The sequence below is a fragment of the Talpa europaea genome (genome assembly GCF_964194135.1).
Source record: "Talpa europaea genome assembly, chromosome: 3".
Lineage (NCBI taxonomy): Eukaryota > Metazoa > Chordata > Mammalia > Eulipotyphla > Talpidae > Talpa > Talpa europaea.
In genome coordinates this window covers 64,044,928-64,065,115 of record NC_140069.1, presented here as the reverse complement: position 1 = coordinate 64,065,115, position 20,188 = coordinate 64,044,928, and the positions used below count along the sequence as shown (strand labels likewise).

Genomic DNA, 20,188 nt, shown 5'->3' with positions numbered 1-20,188 from the left:
CATTTTACACTAATGAAGAAAAGCATTTGAAAGCATTTAATTTGCCTTTTGTTCACTCAGAAGATCTGTGATGGTCTGTGACATTTCATCCAAACTTTGTGCTGCTTTTACCAAATTATGTAGAGCAAGTACATGCTGGTGCAGAGGTTCAAAATCACAAAGTAAAGGAACCCTGAAATAGAATGCAAGCAAATTAGATTTCTGATTTCTTAAAGGTAATCACATTAAAAATTTAAACCTATATCAAAAATAGCTACAGTATTATTATTCTTTTTCAATAAAAACCAGGAATAGTTTAGAAACCTTAAACATCATCAATAAAGGGATAAATTAGAAATATCTAACGATTAAGTACTAGACAAAACCAACTACAAGTATGACATGATTTTCATTCTATTTTATCTTTGTTCTCTGATCATTTTTACATTCCTCAGAGATTTCTTAAAGTATCAAAGCCAGTTTACAATAAAAATTTCTTTATCCTGAGAATGCTGTTGGTAATTTCCATAGCTCCAGAAAAATGAAAACATATGAAGTTAATAGTTAAAAATATAAATGACACTTACCTGAGGAACGGCTGAACTTCTGAAGGGCAAAATGACTGCAGAAACTCTAAATCTTTTAATGAAATATCTGGAAGTTCACAGTCAAACTTCCGAGGCTTCTGAGTCTATTTGGAAAAAATAAATTCCAGGAAAAATATAGTTGAAATTTACAAATGGTTTCTTACTATAATCAGATTCAATGTAAGAAATAAGCAAAGAAGTGTTTGTTTTTTTTTTTTTTTTGGTGGGACCCTTGCCGGCGGCTGGGGAATGAACCTGCGCTGCAGAGGCTGTGGGCAGCCTTACAGCCCAGCACTCAACCGCTGCACCACCAGGGAGGCCCAGCAAAAAAGTTTTAAATGCTTACTCACACAATAAATAAAATAATAAAATAAAACTGAAGAACGATTCAATGATTATATTGCATGTTATTTTTCTGAGATTTTTAACTTGGACACAAGAACTATCTGTTATTAACTGATGTGCTTGTTTCTCCTCATTTCTATGTCCAGTATCTTTTTATGAAAATTCTAGTATTCCCCAGAATTTCAAAAGAATCTACATGTATGTAACATATAGGCTATTCCTAAAGTTATACTTCACCTACAGCTTGATCATGAAGATCTCTCGAGCCCACCACCTATATCTAGTTTTTTTTAAAAAAAACCATTAGCATGCCTTGCTGTTTGAACATGGTAAAAATAGTTTTTTCCCTACGTAACATTTCCATCCTTGCCCTTAATCTTTCCATTACTTTGTTTAAAATGTAGTCAATATCAACTTCATTAGAAAAAACTTTCTGGTGGGTATTACTACTTCTTTCTTTATAATGTAGTCAAATGTGCATATTTGAAAATAACTGTAATTGTTTTAATCAATAATTAAAGTACACTGAAAGATAACAAGATACTTTTCATTAAAAAGCGTAGTTGGATAAATGACTATAGGAAACTGTCTATGACACTGCTCTTTATTGATATAAAAAAGTACTTATGTTTAAAATCCTAAGAAATCCAGCAGTACAAAAACATGTTTAACAGTTAAGGAGTACGGGCCTCCCCGGTGGCGCAGTGGTTGAGCACTGGGTTGCGAAGCTGCCCGCAGCCTCTGCGGTGCCGGTTAGATCCCGGGCTGCTCCCAGGCCACTGGAGGAGGGTCCCACATGGCGCACAGACCTCTCCTGCCACCCGCTGCTCCCCTCAGCAGTGTACTTCAGTCCTTCTGCCTGCTCTGCTCCCCGCTCTGGCTCTGGTGAATTCTCTCACCCTCTCTCACTTCTGACTGTACCCAGTGCATGTATAAACAAACAAACAAATAAATAAAAATACATGCCTCTCTCTCTAAAAAAAAAAAAATAATAATAAAATAAAATTAAAAAAAAAAAAGCAAAAACAGTTAAGGAGTACATCTGAAAACAAAACAAAATATCTATTACAACATTTCCCAAACTTCAATTTTAGAATCATTTTTCCTCATATTAAAAAAATAGCCACCAAAGGTTCCTGGCTTAGAAATACAACATATTAATTTTCCATGGCTCCAATAAAAACGCCTGAATAGTCACCTTATTCTAAAACATGAATGAAAGAACAGTGGAAAAGGAGTTTGGGGGATGAGGGGGTAGGATCAAAACAAGGGGGGGTGGGAATTGTATGGGGACTATAACCAAGATGAAAATGCATACATTGTGCAAAAATGAAAAATGATGTAAAAAATAAAAAAAAAAAATGTAGGTACTCTGGTTACTGTTATTGCTATCAGTAATAAATTCTTCTGTCTCCGCAAAAATAAATAAATAAATTAAATTAAAAAAAAAACTGCTCAACAAAAAAAAAAGAAAAAGGGGAGGAAAGGAGAGGGGACAGGAGGAAAATGAAAGGCAGAGAAAGGGAGAGAAAAGAAAGAAGGAGAGGGTAAAGAAGGGGAAGGAGAAAGACAATAGAACAGTAAGAGAATATTCCTACCTTAAGAAAGAATTTTAAGATATTTTCAATATCTTAACAATGTAGTATGGCTTCTCCTATGTTATAAAGACACTTGGTCAAAAACTGTGAATATATCTTAAAACTTTAAGCCAACTGGCTTTGAAAGCTAAAAATGTTCTCCAAGCTTTTGATAAACATCTGTACTTCTAAAAGAAAGGTTAGAACACAAATAGAACTTAGCAATCAATGGTTAAAAAATAAATACATACACAAAAAGAGGGAGGCCAGGAGTCCAAACCCCTAAACAGACGATTTCTCAGGAACGATTTCCCTGGGTAAAGAGATTAACAATATAAAATTAGCTCTAGTTTTGAAAAAAGAATGACAATTCTACATATTTAAACCACGGTTTAAACTCTAGAAATCTTAAAAGAATATTATCTCTACATTTTGATGGTAATAATATATACAAGCTATAACCTGCTAATTTTGTATTTATGAAATAAAACACCTTTTTTAAAAGAAAATCTTTTTCAAGTTATCAATCAAAAATACTTACTAAATAATTTTCCAAAGGATTCCCTTTTTGATTTTTCAGCTTCATATAATCGCTTTCCGTCTTTAACTAAAGCACCAGCCCACTGAGAGAAGAAAAACTTGTTACTATTACACATCACTTCATAAATGGCTCATAGATAATTTATAAAGAATTCAATCTGCATACCTCCCTGTAGTGTTTTATGAACATTTTTCTCCTTACAACCTCCACTACAGCTAAACAGTACATTTGAGGAACTGTACTAAGGGCTTCGACAATTTTGACTCTTTCCAACAGCTCTATTACGAGGCGGAGCAAAGCTTGCAATTTTTCTCCATCTTGATCAGCATGAAGCATTACAAAGCAACACCACCTATAGAAAGAAACCAAACCATACAAACCCATAAAATAACTTAATCCTAAATTAATCTATCAAATATACAGTAATACACAAAAATTACTCTATCTTTAGGGAAAAATTTTAAAAAAAATTACTCTATCTTTAGGGGAAAATTTAAAAAAAAATCAAGTATAAAATCCCTAAGTTAGCTCTAATGGAATCACTTACTTCAGTCTGACATGTAGGTTATTTGCTAGTTCTTGTTTGGCAGTGGTACACTTCTGTTTAATATCCAACAGTTTTCTATGATTTTGTAACATAATCATCAACTGATTTGCATGACTCAGGCACAAATCAGGCAATACAGATGCATCCTTCAAGTTTTCAGCTCTCATCTGATTAGCTAAAAATCCCTTTGAGAAAAAATATTTTAAAGGAAATTAATTCTGTATGATGAAAGATACAAACATTCAAAAGGGAAATTTTTAGGTTAAGCATTAATTTTTAGGTTAAGCATTAAGTTACTTTCAAACAAGATTTTGAAATCTGCTTTTTTTTTTTAAAGATTTATTTTATTCATGCATATAAGAACTGGGGTGTAGGCCACAGGTGGGGGGTGAGGGTGTGGGAGAGGATTCACCAGAGACAGAATGGAGAGCAGAACAGACAGACTGACTAAAATACACTGCTCAGGGGAGCAACAGGCGGGACAGGAGAGGTCTACTATGCCATGTGGGTTAGCTCCCTGGCCAAGGATCAAACTTGTGCCATAGTGGCTGCTGATAACTTCAGGGAGGACCTTGAAATCTGCTTTTCTGAATGTAGTATATATGAGATTGAGATGTAGTAACATAAGATGGAGAGCTTGTTAAGAAATTTATGCTCATTTAATTTTGTTCCATTTTCACGTTAAAAAAAAAAAAGCAAGCCAAGAAAGATGGATAATGATGATGGATTAAATCTAACAAGGAGTGTTCAATCACATATTGTATACGTCCCTAAAAAAAAAAATGATCAACTGAAAAGTCATTCTGCTTCCCATTACTTCTGAGTTAAATTCTATTCCACTGATCTGTGTTCAAATTTTAGAACAATGACTAACTTTTGTAATTCTGAAGTACATTTTATTACTTGGTGGGAAAATTATTTTTTTTTCCTTTTCCTTGGCTATCCTCACTCGTTTATTTTCATAGAGAAACTGTACCATTTTGCTAAGCAGGGATTGCGTTTAAACTACAAATTAATTTAAATAAGTACACTATATTTAAGTAACTTTTAAAAGAATAAAGCAAGGCTCTAATTTTATTTATCTACAGCATATACTTGGCCACACAGACAAAACTTTTACACCATAAAATTGATTATTCATAGGTTCTAAGGGAAGAACAAATTTAGAGACAAAGTATTAGTAGAATAAATTTAAACCATAAAAGCCAGTGTTAGAATCATAAAGGTCAACTCTTGCTACAGGCTGTTTTGCCAGAGTACTTTCCAGGGTGGCTGAGGACAAAGTCATGAATTTTAAGAAGTCACTTGTGGGGGGGGGGGGGGGGATCTCTTAGGCTAATCACTATTCAAACTTCTATCACCTTCTTTTGGTTATAAATCTAATTTGACAACAGAGTTCTTAGAACATTGCAGTAAGTTAGACCTAAAATCTTAAATAAAATCTTAGTAAATTTTTTAAATTTCAGATTTTTCCGTTCTTTATAGAACTCATTTGTTTTTAATTTTTTGAGGGTGAAGGCAGTGAAATGTTTAGTAAAATAACTTTTTATCATATTCTTTCATCATATAAAAAGATGTTGATGTTTTCTGGGCCACTCACAATATTTTCTCTTTTTTTTTTTTAAAGCTTTATTTATTTATTTGTACAAACACTGGGTACAGTCACAAGTGCGGGAGAGTGAGAAAATTCACCAGAACCAGAACGGGGAGCAGAACAGGCAGACTGACTAAATATACTGCTGCGAAATACACTGCGAGCGCGGCACGAGAGGTCTGCGTGCCACGTGGGACCTGTGGCTGGGGACAGAACCGTGCTGCAGAGGCTGCCCGCAACTACGTAGCCCAGTGCTCAACTGCTGCACTGGGGAGGCCCACTCACAGCATTTTCATACTTCATGTTTCAAGATGTTACCTAAGGTAGCTAACTTTATCAAACCTGAACATTAAGAACATACCTTCTTTATTACATGGAAACAATACTACATTAAGAATTAAGTGAAGGGCCTCCCCTGGTGCGCAGCGGTTGAGAGCTGGTCTGCTAAGCTGCCTGCAGCCTCTGCACCACTGGTTCGAACCTCGGCCACCGGTGAGGGTCCCACAAGGCGTGACAGACCTCTCCTGCCACGCCTGCTGCTTCCCTCAGCAGTGTATTTCACCATCTGGCTCTGGTGAATTCTCTCACCCTCCCGCGCTTCTGACTGTACCCAGTACTTGTATAAAATAAATAAATAAATCTTAAAAAAAAAAAAAAATTGAGTGAAAACATGGTACACACCAAATTGATATTGCATTAAAAGTATCTGTATAAAAAACTAAAAATTCTTTTCCTGAACGAAATTTGAAATAGGCACCTGAGAGCCTCCCTCAGAGCCTAGGGGTTAAGTCACAGTGCTATCACTACTAGAGCCTGAGTTCAATCTCTAGCCAGGAAACTAACCACATGGAACAGCCCTCTCCTCTCTCACCCGATGCTCCCCTTAACAGTGGTGATTTTCTCATCCCCACCTCTGACCTATACATACCAGTTCTTCCATGCAAAAATTAAAAAAAAAAAAAGAAAAAAAGAAAAGAAATTGAAAAAAAAAAATTAAATAAGCACCTGAGCAAGTTCTTTCTGTTCATTCACCAGTCGGCTGCAGCTAGCAATCATCTGATCCAGGGCATACAGGCGATCTTCAAGACCTTTAATGGCTTTCATATTCTGATTATCAAGTTTGGCAATAGTTTGGCGGCATTCTGCTATAAATGGCCGAATAATCCTTGGATCAAGCTAAATGACAAGAAAACAAATTGAATAATATTTTTTCAAATAGCACAAAATACAGATCAAACTATCTGACAGTTTCATGAAGAAAATGTGGAAGAAAAACACAGAAAAGCAAAAAGTATGAGAAATCTAAGTTATATTTTCACAAGCAGGTCAAGAACAGAATTACAATGTTAATAAAACACAAATACTGAGGCCTCCCTGGTGTCGCAGGTTAGAGTCTCAGGGCTATGAAGCTATCACCAGCCACTGCGGACTGAGTTTGATCCCCAGCCAGGGAGATAACCCACATGGCACAGCAGACTTCTCCCATCTCACCCGCTGCTCCCCACAGCAGCGTATTTCAGCAGATCCACCTATTTTGCTTCCCACTGTTTCTGGTGAATCCTCTCACACCACCCCCCACATGGTCTCTGGCCTGTGTACACCCCAGTTTTGTATAAAAATAAACAAATATGAAACAAATAAACAGAAACAAATAAAAATGAATCTTTAAAAAGAAAACCCATTAAATACCACTGAATATACTGGAATGCATAAACAGAAATGTAGTTCCAAGAATTACCTTTCAAATATGCCACATTTTAATCATTTCTCAATATTCCATAAAAATTTTATTTTCAAGGTCTTATATGAAGTAAAACACTGCTAATAAATGACACGTTACTAGTCATTGTACTTACAATCCAACTTTCTCTAAAACATATCAATATGTTCAAACCAGCTGCCTCCTGGTATCGTTATTCTCAATCCATCTCCTCAAGGAATTTACTTCATCAGCTGTATTTTCTTACTCTTCAATTTCTCCTACTTCCTGGCTTTAATTCTATACAAATTTTGGAATGCATGGAATCTAAAAAAGTTATCTCAGGACTGCGCACCTTTCCCTTGAAAGAATACAATGGTGATATTTTTGTATGTACTCTCCATAAAAATCATTTGGCCAAAAACCACCAATGACTTCATTTCACCAAAAGTTCTTACAGATTAGGGTCCCCCTGGTGGCACAGGGGTTAAAGTCTCAGCGCTATCAAGCCATCACCAGCCAATGCAGCATGAGTTCGATCCCCAGACTGGGAGCTAACCCACATGACACAGCACACCACCTCTGTCTAGCCCACTGCTCCCCTCAGCAGTGTTTCACAGTATTTTGGAATGGGTCCCCTTAGCAGTGTATTTCAATGGATCTGCTTGTTCTGTTCCCCACTCTGTCTTTGGTGAATCCTCACCCCTGCACCTCTGGCCTATACTCTAGTTTTGTGCAAAAATAAAAAAAAAATTAAAAATGATTTCATTTGTCCAAGGTCATATAATTGGTTATGAAATCTCACTTTAAGGTTCATTATTTCCACTATAACATAATACTCATTAACTCTTGACTATAAAATCCATTTGGTATAAATAATTTTTGGAAGTACTTAAAATGATACAAGGAATTTAGATAAAAGGGGTCATCTGTATGGTGAAGAAGGAAATTTCTTTTAATGGTAAGCATAGTGTACATAGACGAGAGTGATATGCAATGATGAACACCTGATACCCATGTTATAAACCAATGTTACTTCAATAATTTTATAAATTAATATTACTTACCCTGCTCATAGAATCAAAACACTTTCTGACCAATGATTCCACGTCATTAGGTCTATCTTGCACATTTATCCAGTCTAACAAAGAAACATTAAAAAAGGGCAGATCACCATCTTTAGCATCTACTGTAGTTTCATCCCGATGGACAGTACTTGGACAAGGCTCCCTAATTTCTTTTCCACTCTCAGTATCTGTGGTATCTGGGGCTACATGTTCCACTGACTTGTGAAATGAGGTTAACAAGGATTTGCTAGTTGTTCTAGGTATATCAGGAGAGAGCACCAGTTCAGTGGAGGTTTTCATTTCAGCCTTTTCTGAGTCTTCATGTTCAGGTAAAGAATCAAGTCTTCCCAAACACTCCCTGTAACTATGTCTGGTTAGGCACTCCAACAGCGGAATCTTCGCCATTACTGAAACTGCTGTTCCTAAACTTAAAATACAAAAGAACTGTCAGTAAAATAACCAGATTGCTTTATCACAGAACAGCATTTTGAAAGAAACATTTTATTATCAGACACACAAATCTTACCACCTCTATTAAACATATATAAATTAGTCTACGAGGTGTTCTTAAAAGAAATCTACTTTGTGAATAGAGATATAAGTATTAATACATTAAAATACCACTGTAAAGTAAAGGGAACCATTTTATATTAAACAACCTAAGACCTAGCTTTTATCAAGCCTTAAGTTAAAAAAAAAAAAAAACCTTTATAAAAAGGATTTACCATGGCAATCCCTTAAATTATAACTTTGCACTTAAGTCAGTATACTTTTCATACAGTAAAAAGAGAGGACAAAATTAACAATCCCAATAAAAATTAAGGCTACTCTTGCATTCATTACACCCTGAAAATAAAGAAACAGGTAGATGTATGTAGTCATAAAGCATGAAGAAGAAAAGATGAAATGTTGAGGCATGTAAAATGATTCAGGCTCCTACAATGAATGAACATAACAGAACTTTGCAAAAAATAGTTTAGTGAAAGGTTATTATAAAAACTTTAACAAACTCTTTCAAGTCTTAATCACTGCCTTTCTTCCCAAGATTCGTCACATTGTCAACTTAAGACAAAAATCTTTTATAAATATTCATGCCACAAAATAGAAAAACTTTAAGTAATGTTCACTTGAATTTAAAAGAGAAAAAGAACATGCTATTTCCCTTCTATTCAAGGTATTTAAAAAAATGCAAACTCAAACCAAAAAAATGTGTACACAGACACACTAGGGCTATATTCATGCTGAATTGTATATGTTTACATTTATTGTAGCACTTCTTTTATTTAAAAAAAGGTATCAGATGTGCTTGTATGTAAAGAGCAAGAAAATCAATGACAGGTAGAACACAAGGCTTTCATACATGTTATCACCTGGCATTATTTAAAAGGGAAAAATTCTTTGCTAGTCTAATGCTTGGGAAAGTTTGCATTTACATTAGATGTGTTATTTTTACAGTTACCTTTACTGTAAAGAGTGTATAGCAAGGCTGCTTGGGTTCATGAGAGATAGCAAAAGTATTTTTATCTTTTTAGATGAAACACAAGAAAAAGAAATATTGGAGAGCTATAAAATGTCACTGATTTTAAATTTTTAAATTTAAAGTCTATAAAACACCCCTAGAAAGATACCAAAATGAACCCCAATTATAATGAACATACAGCCTTTTGAAACCAAGTACAGTTACTTAACATTATTTATAAATTACAATGTTATTTTAAACAAACATCTTATCTATTTGATGGAAAACATACTGAGTAAGTTTTAACTTGATGTCTTCTATGGATTGCAGATAATTTGAATAAATACTTTCGAACTTGAAAAGTAGTTTTTGATATGAATTTGAACAGTCTTCCAGATTGGCCATGATTGCAGCCCAGCCTTGGTGTTGAAGATGTTCATCATGGACGAGACCTTCACAGAAAGAGCAAAGTTTCTTGGCAACTTCGTACATTTCCTGTATTGAAAAGAGAAAAAACAGTAAAATAAAGGAATCTTTGTGTGCACATGTATGTATGAATGCATTCTAAAACATTTAAAATATTGTTATGGAATGCTTTGGTATATCTCTGTTCTGCTTATTGTTTGGGACATGAGGAGGAAGAGAAAACGCCTAGCTCTTTGCTGCTAGGAATATACATCAGTAGAGCATACACAGAAGACAAGTCAGCCCTAACTATCAAAAGTAAAATGGTGTCTATTATTTAACACAGTGATTCCTCTTACAGGGACTTATCTTGAAAAATTTAAATAAAGAATACTAAAATCCTCTTTATTTCAATACTCTAAAATGAAAGGGAACAACCTCAATATCTACCAAGAAATTGGAAAAATAAAATGGAAAATGTAACATTAACAAAATATCTTTATACACAAGAATAGAGAAAGATGAGTATACAGCATTAAATTTAAAAGGAAGGATGCTGACTACAGAAAGTGAATTTTCTATCCTTGTACTATTATATAAAAATAGCAACTACAGCTTGCCTATAGAGTGACGTGCAAGCGATTTAAGGAGGAGGAGGGGAGAAAACCTAGAAAACAGCATACTATTCGCTAGGGCCTCCACTTTGGCTGTTTCCTTCATGTCTTTGGGGAAAAAGTGAACATTTCTTAAGTAGGACCCCAAAAGCAAGATTACTGAAAAACTGGATATTAAACTAGGAATATCTTTTCATCACAACACTATTAGTTGAAAGAAAAGGCAAGCTACAGAAGGGCAGAAGATATTTTCAATATATGAAGCTGAAGATTATAAAAAAGGTACCTATAAATCAATTAAAGGATTAGTATCCCAATAAAAAATAACTAGAATAACTTTATAAAAAGGATATACAGAGTCTCAGAAATGTATGAAAATCTTCTCATTCTTGTTATCAAAGAATCACAATAACCCACTATCACACACCCATTAGAATCACTAAAATTACAAGCAACCAAGAAAATCAAGTATCAGTGAATTTTTGAACAATCACACATTGCTAGTGGAGAATAAATGGATACAACCATTTCCAACAACTTTGGCAGTATGTAACATTCAAAAGAGACATGGTGGGAGAAATGAAAAAGGCACACCAAAATATGTATGAGGATATTCACATCAATTTACAATAGTCTAAATATTGAAACAATCTTGTCTCTTTATCAACAATTCAATAAAATATAACACATAGTAATGTGTCAATTAATGATGTTTTGGTCAACAACAGAGGACATATATAGCAATCCCAATAGCTCATACCATAGAGTGTATGTGTGTGTCAGGCCACACCATCTAGATTTACATAATTACCTTCTGATGTTTATATAATGATGAAACTGCCTAGAGATGCACTGCTCAAAACTTATCTCAGGTGTCATTAATTGACATGCGACTGTATCTGTATAATGGAATACTATGTAGAAATGAATATAAATCATTATTACATGAACTGCATGAATAAAACTCAAGAACCTAATTTTGAATAAAAGTGGGCAAAGAGAAATTGATTTCATTTTAAATACGTGAAATTAAAAGAGGCAGAGCAATCTGTGGTTTGGAAGTTACAGCACTGGTGAACTTTAAAGCAAGAGGATTAGAGGAGTTAGTTTTGGAAGAAAGCATGCAATAGAGATAATACCACATTATTATACTTATGTCCAATTTTAAAAAATTCATTAAAAATGAATGCACAATTATTATTTGTGCAGTTTCCAATATGTATACTCTTAATAAACAAGAATCTATAATTTTACTAATGAAGATAACTGAGCCCATATCATGCCACAAGTAAACAGGGAAACCAGATTTAAACTCAGACAATCTATTTTAACTCTATAGACCACACTCTTGACCATTAAATTACAGTATATCTAATTTCTTCTATAATGGATTGTCTGACCTATGTCAGTGTTTTGGTTATAGCAGCTTTTGAGTGTGTTTTAAAGTCTGAGAAAATTCTCCCCTCCACCTTCTATTCTTATTCCTCATAACTTTCCTCACCACTCCTAGAAGCGGATTCTTCCACATGAAGTGTATTTTATCTACAACAAACTAAATGAAAAGACGCAAAGTACACCTTCACCACAAATACAAAAATGATCATCATGGCAATTTCAACTGTAATTCATTAGTTCACAAATAAATATATTTAGAATGTGATACTAAAAATGTTTTTTTGCTTGTCTATAATTTATGTTGTTGGATAGAATTTTATTGATATTTTTGTTGCTGAGATTGCAATGTTTCCCATTTTCATTCCAAAGCAAGACTAGGAAAGAATTCTGAAAAATGTTTATATATTTATCACTTATCTACTCACTTTATTAGATTTCCTTCTAAAACAATCATAACATCGTCTACAGTGGATGCTTTATCAATGCTCTCTTTTATTACACAAAGTTGGTTTATTGGAAAGAGGCAACAAGGTGACAGCATACCAAAGTGAAATGTGGCAGGACTTATTTGGAGGCAGTTAAGAGGAGCTTAATAGAGGATTTGGCTCGTATTGGGTAGACTTAAGAAACATGGTTTTACTCTGAATTGTGTGGTTTCCAAAAGCAGGGAAAAATTACTTCATCAGGTATCTAAATAATCATTTAGTTCATTTTCTTATTTCAGCGCAATTCCTGTAAGTTTCAAAAGAATACAGAGTATTGGGCCTCCCTGCTAGCGCAAGGGGTTAAGACACAACCTATGAAGCTGTCCGCAGCATTTTCAGCACGAGTTCGAATCCCAGCCAGGGAGCTACCCACATGGTGCAGCAGATCTCTCCTGACTCGCCTGCTGCTCCCCTCAGCAATGTATTTCAGTCAATCTGCCTGTTCCGCTCCCCACTCAGTCTCTGATGAGTTTTCTCAATCCCACACCTCTGGCCTGTACCCCAGTTCATGTATGCATAAATAAATCTTTAAAAACAAAATACAGAGTACATGATTTCTCATTTTTGCAAAAATGGCTCTAGTATTTCACTGATTTGAAGCTGATTATCATTTTATATTTGGTAGATTGTATCATGTTTCTTTTCTGTCTTTCCAGGGTTATTTTATTACAACAGCTGCTAAATTTTATCAAATGCCATTTCTGAACATATTAATATGATCTTGCATAGTTTTTTCTGTAAGGTATTATTAATAAGAAAATTAATTATGTTAATACATTTCCAAATACTGAACTTTCCTATAATACACTGTCTTTAAGCATGTTTTACTTTTTGGAGTTATATGTAAGAAAAAGAAATAAATTCTGTTTTCAGGGTACAGAGTATTAAATGTAGTACAAAGAGCTTTTTAAAATTATTGTGGTAAAATATACATAAAATTTACCATCTTAACTCATTTGAGTTACAGTTCAGTAACATTAAGTCATTCACAGTGCTTTGCAACCATAACCACTACTCATCTGAAGAACTTTTTCATTAGCCCAAACCAAAACTCTGTATTATTAAACTACTAAATGAACATTCCGCTCACCTCCCAACCTCTGGTAACCACTATTCTATTTTGTCTACATAAATCTGACTACTCTCTGTACCTCATATAATTGGGGTCATACAGTATTTGTACTTTTGTGTTTGGCTAATTTCACTTAGCATACTGTTCTCAAGGTTCACCCTGTTGTAAATTGTATCAAAATTTCTTCCTGGTTTTTTTTTTTTTCTTTTTTAAGATTTATTTATTTTTATACAGGAGCTGGAGTACAGGCCAGAGGCGTGGAGGGTGAGAGGATTCACCAGAGACAGAGCAGGGAGCAGAACAGGCAGAAGGACCGAAATATACTGCTGAGGGGAGCAGCGGGCGAGACAGGAGAGGTGGGCCAAGCCATGTGGGAATCTCCCCGGCTGGCCAGGAATCGTACCCGGGCTGCAGACTGTGGACAGCTTCACAGTGCTACACTCAACCCCCTGAGCCACTGGGGAGGCCCATTTCTTCCTGTTTTAACCAGAATATTCCATGGTGGGTATATATACCACATTTTTTTTAAATACAATTCATCATGGTGATGGACATTTGGGTTGCTTCCACCAGTTGGCAATAATGAGTAATGTGCTATGAACAATGGTATACATTATGCTTTATTAAATTATCTTGGAAATATTATTTTAATTACTTATGACTGTGTTGACAGGAAAATACAGATTTGATTATCATGTTTCACAAATTAAAACCTTTATTAAGTCCTTTATGTTTAATGCTTTAACATCCACTTTGTCAAATATTAATACTGCCATTTTTACTTCTATTTTTATCTACTACTTCTGGGCATACCTTTCTTCTCATAGTTAAGCAACATTTTAACTATATTACTTGCAATGATAGTTGTTTTTTGAACCATATTATAAAAGTTATCATTTAATAAAGAGCTGTTAAATTGACAACTGAAATATTGGAGTGTACTAGCCTTGTTATTTTGTTTAGTGTTCACTTTAATTTCTTATTCTTATTACTTCCTTTCTAGTTTTGCTGATCAATCAAGTATCATTTATTCTTAGCTCTTCTCTGCTACTTTTCGTCTCCCTCACTCCCTCCCCATCTATCTCTCCTATTTCTGTTATCACCCTACCCTTGCCTGGATAAATCTTTAGAATCCCTTACCTTGCCACCGTGTATCACTAGATATTGCCAAGTTTATTTATTTCTAGATTAACCCCTTTTCTCATTTCATGTATTTAGTTTCATATTTTTTGTGTATTTTCATGTTTTCTACTCACTTAAAATTATGGTATTTGATTATACTATAATTTTTATATTTAATATTACATTTTTCTATCCACATGTTGTATTCTACACTTTTCAACCAAATCAAAAGTTTATTAGTTTCTAAATAGCATGCATTTATATAGATCAAAATTTTATTAATTTTACACATCCATATTCTTTGCTAATAATCAGAAAACAATCTAATGGACTCTGATTATAACTTATTTAAAAATAATTTTGTGTTCTCAAAAACATTTCATGGCTCTTAGTGCATATTAAATACATCCTAGAAAGATGAGGCAATTCTCTCTATTCTCTTTCTATGTTGTATCCCATGTTTCATAAATGTATATAATACATTAAAACAAGCAGCTAAGAGTTTTACTTAAAAGGGGGGGAGCAAAAGTAAACACTCAATAATTTATAATTTTTGCTAATTTGCTAATTTTTACAAAATACTTTTATTTGGCTCATTCTAAAGATAGTATTTTTTCATGTCTGAATGAATGTGGTTTAGTGCTGATAGCTTAAAACAGTTATTACAGGGCCTCCCTGGTGGCGCAAGGGATTAAGACACAACCTATGAAATTATCTGCAGCCACTGCAGCACGGTGTTCAATCCCCAGCCAGGGAGACACCCACATAGCCCAGCAGACCTCTCCTGACTTGCCCGCTGCTCCCCTCAGCAGTGTATTTCAGTCCATCTGCCTGTTCTGTTCCCTACTCTGTCTCTAGTGAATCCTCTCACCCCCCACACCTCTGTATGCATAAATAAGTCAGTTCTTGTATGCATAAATAAATCAATCTTTTAAAAAAACAAACAGTTATAGTAAAGTACCAGAAGGTCAAAAAGGAGAGGCAAATAATTGGGAAATAATGAGGATTATAAGTAGCAATATAAAAGCATGCATTACAAAGAAACCTGGTTTTCCTCTAGGTCCTTAAATATGAATATGGAGCACAAATCAAAATTTTAAGTTACATTCCCTTTGACTATGTCTACTGAAACATAGGCACTTTATTGATTAAAGAAATACTCAAAATTACTTTAATAAATATCATCCTACATATCATCCTAGGAAAGACATTGAAGGAAATGTGTTTAAATCAGTTTTCCCATTCTAAGATCTTGTAACTGATTACAAATGTAGAATGAATAACAACATGATGGCTCTAAATTTAAAAATCAGAACTATTAACCACAAAATTTTTTTCAGGAAAGTTTTGTTATCCATAATGTTGCTTGCAAGCATCCTTTGTAATTCAGACTGCATGCTATTTAGATTTGACGTGCTTGCTTTTAGTAGTAATAAATTCATTAAAATCATTTACTGACAAATGCCTAACAGAAGTTCATGAAAATATATCAAGTACATGAATAAAATACCCTTTCCTAACTACACCAATTTTTAATTTTAAATTGTATTAAAGTAAATATTATGATCTCAAAATGTGTAACTGTTTATATCTTACCACTGCAAGTTGTGTCCTTGAGGCAACAGTATGAAAAACTGCAGGCATCATAAGAGACTCTTCAACTTTTATTTCCATGTCATTTTCTGTTGAAAAGGTAGTTTTAGGAATAGCAGGCGGACGATCACATAAGATCATTTCTTTGTTAAAAAGAAAAATTGGATTTGTGTCCTACAGAAATAAAAATGCAAAACCAAATAAACATGGAGTAACATGTGACAGCACGATGCCCTTGAAGGCATTATATGAAGCAAATAAACATTACTTTTGAATGCAGTTTCAAACCATCTGATATGAATATAGAGCATGTATGTATGAAAGGACTCTTGGATACCTACCGTCCCAGCACTGTAGGTGCATACTCTACGATCTGCAGCCATGCATTCTCCTCCATTGACCACCAGCACTTGGTGCTGAATAGCAATTTTATATTTGCTATGAATGGCATGCTTAAGGTCTGCCACACTTTAAAAAAAAAAAAAAGGAGGGTGGGGTAACAAAAAAATCAGTTATTTGCATTTGCTCAGCAACAAATTTATTATTAAAACAGTACTATCACCACAGAAGGAAATCCTATGGGGACTAAACCTGAGGGGATGGGGGAAGCAAATATTGTTTAAAAATGAACAATGATGTAAAAAATAAAAAAAATTAAAATAAAAAAAAGTACTATGCAAGAATATCTGAAAAACTAATAAATTTCACTATAAAATCTTCCCCAAAATCAGTAGTAAAGTATGTAAGCTTGCTTCTGGAATTGGATTTCATAAACAACTAGCTCACAGGTGAAATAAATCACCCTTGTGCCACATCTAAAAGTGAAGTCTATGAAATACAGGCAGTAGACACATTTATTTTTGTGCTCCTTATATAACATAGCAAAAGAATGTGCTCAAATTAGCATCAGGTCTGTTAAAATCCTCAAAACACAGGATGTGTGTTGAAGTCTCCATGTCACATTACAAAACTATTAATTCTAAAAACATACGAAAATTGCTTCCCTTCTTATCTTTCAAAGAAATCATTACCTTAAGAGGCACAAATCATACAAAAAATAGTATTTTTTTCAAAAAAGGAAGTGTTTCATAATTTCATTTTTAAAATTAAGCATATTAATTCCACAATTTACAACATGCTCAGTATCAGATTTATATGTTCTGTATCACTATTAATAAAACTATATGCAGACTGGAAATACTTCTATTTTCTTTCTGTTTGGGCTCCAAACATCCCCACCCCTTCAAAAAAAAATCTCTATTTTCCACAATGTAAGAGAGCATTCCTTAGTCAAACTACTACAAAGCTAACACATTATAAGAAATCCCACTGTTATGACTAAAAACATTCAACTGGTTTTAACTTTCTCATTAATAATAAACATTACTGACTTAATCCTATGAGGAAATAAAAACAAATGACTGAAAAACATAGGACTGATAGATACTGTTTTTATTTCACCAGCAATAATTCTGTTCTCAATGTCATGTGAAACAGATACCAACCAGCTATGAAAATTTATTTCTAGGTAATAGATTAAGTTTGAAGTCAGTTTGTTTGTAGGTAAATCTGTTTATTGTAGATATTACATTCACAAAAACAGAACAAAGCACAAACTTAATGAATTTAACTGTAGCATTTTACAGCAAGATGACAATTGTAAATGTATTACTTTGTGATAAAAGATTTATTAATAAGATTTTCCATATTGCTACTCTTGTTAACAAAGAAAGTTTTCTCAAAATCAAATTCACTAACTTTTTCATGCACAAAATGCAAAACTGATGAGAATAAATGAAATGCAGCTCACGTTTGCACTGTAAGTTCAGTATCAAATGTCAGGGTAGTTCCAGTGTTAACCAGAAATACATATAGCTTCATGATGATTTCTCTGGATTCTGTGAGTTTATACCTCACAATCTGATACGGTTACTAAAAAAATAGACAAGAAAAGTAGTTATTTTTACAAACACAACTACAAATACCTTCACATGAGATATACAGCATAATTGAACTACATAAATAGCAAAAACATCAAAATAGGCTTTGATGTTTAAGATAACTAAAAAATTTATTAGAGTACTACTTAAAAATAAATAGCAGTGAGTCTTGTGAAAAACTTAACTGTTTTAGCATGAAAAATAATTTTTTCTAAGGCAGAAAGAAGTCAGGGGTGAGAATAAAAGTTATTTGCACATTTCACACTGTTCTCATGAACCATTCTACATTAAGTAAAACCAAAAATACAAAATTTGGTCAAAGATTTTCCTAACTTCAAAAATTCCATCTCCACTTCTCCCTCTTGTCAGTTGCCTCTTAATCTGAGTTCTCCTTGCCTACTGTCATAGAAATGCCCCAAATAAGAGACTGCCCCTAATAGTTATATAACCTAATTCAATAGCAGAAAGCACACAGGTTTAGCATGCAGAATATTTAAAATAACCTGCCATTAACTAGCTGTCCAAATGGAAACATTACTAAAACTTCCTCACCCACAAAATAAAGGTATAGATTTCAAAACTTAGCAATTTAATTTTTACAAATGGAGGTAAAAATCCCAAAGATTAATGAAAACAGTGAAAAGGCAACAATAAATTGCAAAAAAGTAGCTATCTTTTTATTCTTTCCTCCTGAACCTCATTGTAAAATTAGTAAAGGAAGAGACAAAAAAAATTATTTTTAAATTACTGTTCCCAAAATCATTTAAAATGCATTAGATAAAAATAAAAAAATCTTGTTAAAAGATGGAACTGTGACTTACCGTCAGGCACTATTGAAAAGGACTATCACTTTTCTTAAAAAGCAGATTAAAACTGGATTATGTTTGTTTCGCTTGATATTGGCAACTGAATGGCATTACTGGTAAAACTCAATGAACTGGAAAAAAAAATATGGATTATTATATTAAAAAATTCAGTATGTAACAACATATGGTTATTAGTCTGTTCCTTTTACAATTATCTTTGAAAGACTAACCCCTATTCAGTCTCTTGTCCTATGTCTTATTTCACTGAAATCACCAGCTATGACTCTGACCCACACCATTCTGTTTAAAGACATCAAATACAAGTCTTCAAAGAAGTAGCAGCAAACCCAACAGCTATTTCTCAGTTCTTAAAATGGTTAAAAAGAAAAAAAGAGAGCTCTCAGGCAGTGGAGACAGACTGCCTGGATTTAATGCTGGCCCCATTACTTATGTATGATACTTTACTATTTGTTTCTTTTTTTGCAAAACAGGAATGAAAAAATTATCTGTAGCAGATCGTGATTTGCCCCAGGTGTGGGCAGAGTCTGTTAAGTAATGAAATATGAGAAAGGTGATGGAATGTGACTTCCATGATAGCTACTGAAGATTATAACTACCATCTTGCCAGATGACTTCCTCCCTCGTCAGTTTTGCTGAAGTAGGCTACCATATGGAGAGGCCCACATGGCAAAAAGTTAAAGTTGGCCTCTGGTCAACAGCCAGCAAGAAACTGAGGGCCTCAGTCCAACAACCTGCAAGAAACCAATCTTGACAACCACAAGTAAGCTTGGAAGCAAATCATTCTTCAGTCAAGCCAGAACTCCAACCCTGGCAGACATCATCAGGGCAGTCTTGAGATCCTGAAGCAGAGGACATAGCCAAGTTGTGCCAAGAAACTGTGAAATTATGAATTTATGTTGTTTTAAATAGCAAGATTGTGGTAATTTCTTACTCGGCAACAAATAATATGGTACCTCACATCACAGAGATATTGTGAGGATTAAGTGAGAAAATATGTTTATGTGTTAGCATGGCACTTAGCTAATTAAGCATTTCTTAGACTCTTCCTCTGCCAGTTCTCCACTGTCGGGACCATACCTGTTCACCCTTGTAGAATTTACCTACTCACGCAGCTACCACCACAAGTGACTGCTGATACCCAAACCCAGCCCAAATCTCTCTATATTCAATCCCTTTCAAACTTAAGTGCAATCTGATTTCCTATGTGCAATCACTGTTACTTTTCTAAAACTGAACTTATTTTCTCTGCACCCTTACTTACTTTTTGCTTTTGTCCTCTTCGCTGACAAAACCTCCTTTAACCCAACCTCTTAAGTGCTATCCTAAAAATCTCATCTTTA

General features: G+C 34.1%; 1 protein-coding gene across 2 annotated transcripts in view; it reads right to left on the bottom strand.

The window, feature by feature from the left end:
- RB1CC1 (RB1 inducible coiled-coil 1) overlaps positions 1-17,977 on the bottom strand; it is a gene marked incomplete at its 5' end in the record, with an annotated part of 52,453 nt that extends 34,476 nt beyond the window's left edge. Inside the window, 12 exons of one of the 2 annotated variants that reach the window (XM_084229558.1) lie at positions 46-172; positions 567-670; positions 2,740-2,801; positions 3,030-3,111; positions 3,195-3,381; positions 3,577-3,761; positions 6,176-6,346; positions 7,937-8,363; positions 9,688-9,890; positions 16,085-16,255; positions 16,423-16,549; positions 17,892-17,977. In XM_084229558.1, coding sequence (XP_084085684.1) covers positions 46-172; positions 567-670; positions 2,740-2,801; positions 3,030-3,111; positions 3,195-3,381; positions 3,577-3,761; positions 6,176-6,346; positions 7,937-8,363; positions 9,688-9,890; positions 16,085-16,255; positions 16,423-16,549; positions 17,892-17,962 — 1,917 coding nt within the window. The remainder of the gene's footprint in view (positions 1-45; positions 173-566; positions 671-2,739; positions 2,802-3,029; positions 3,112-3,194; positions 3,382-3,576; positions 3,762-6,175; positions 6,347-7,936; positions 8,364-9,687; positions 9,891-16,084; positions 16,256-16,422; positions 16,550-17,891) is intronic. The other variant, XM_084229559.1, reaches the window with a different exon arrangement.
- Between the last annotated feature and the right edge of the window lie 2,211 nt (positions 17,978-20,188).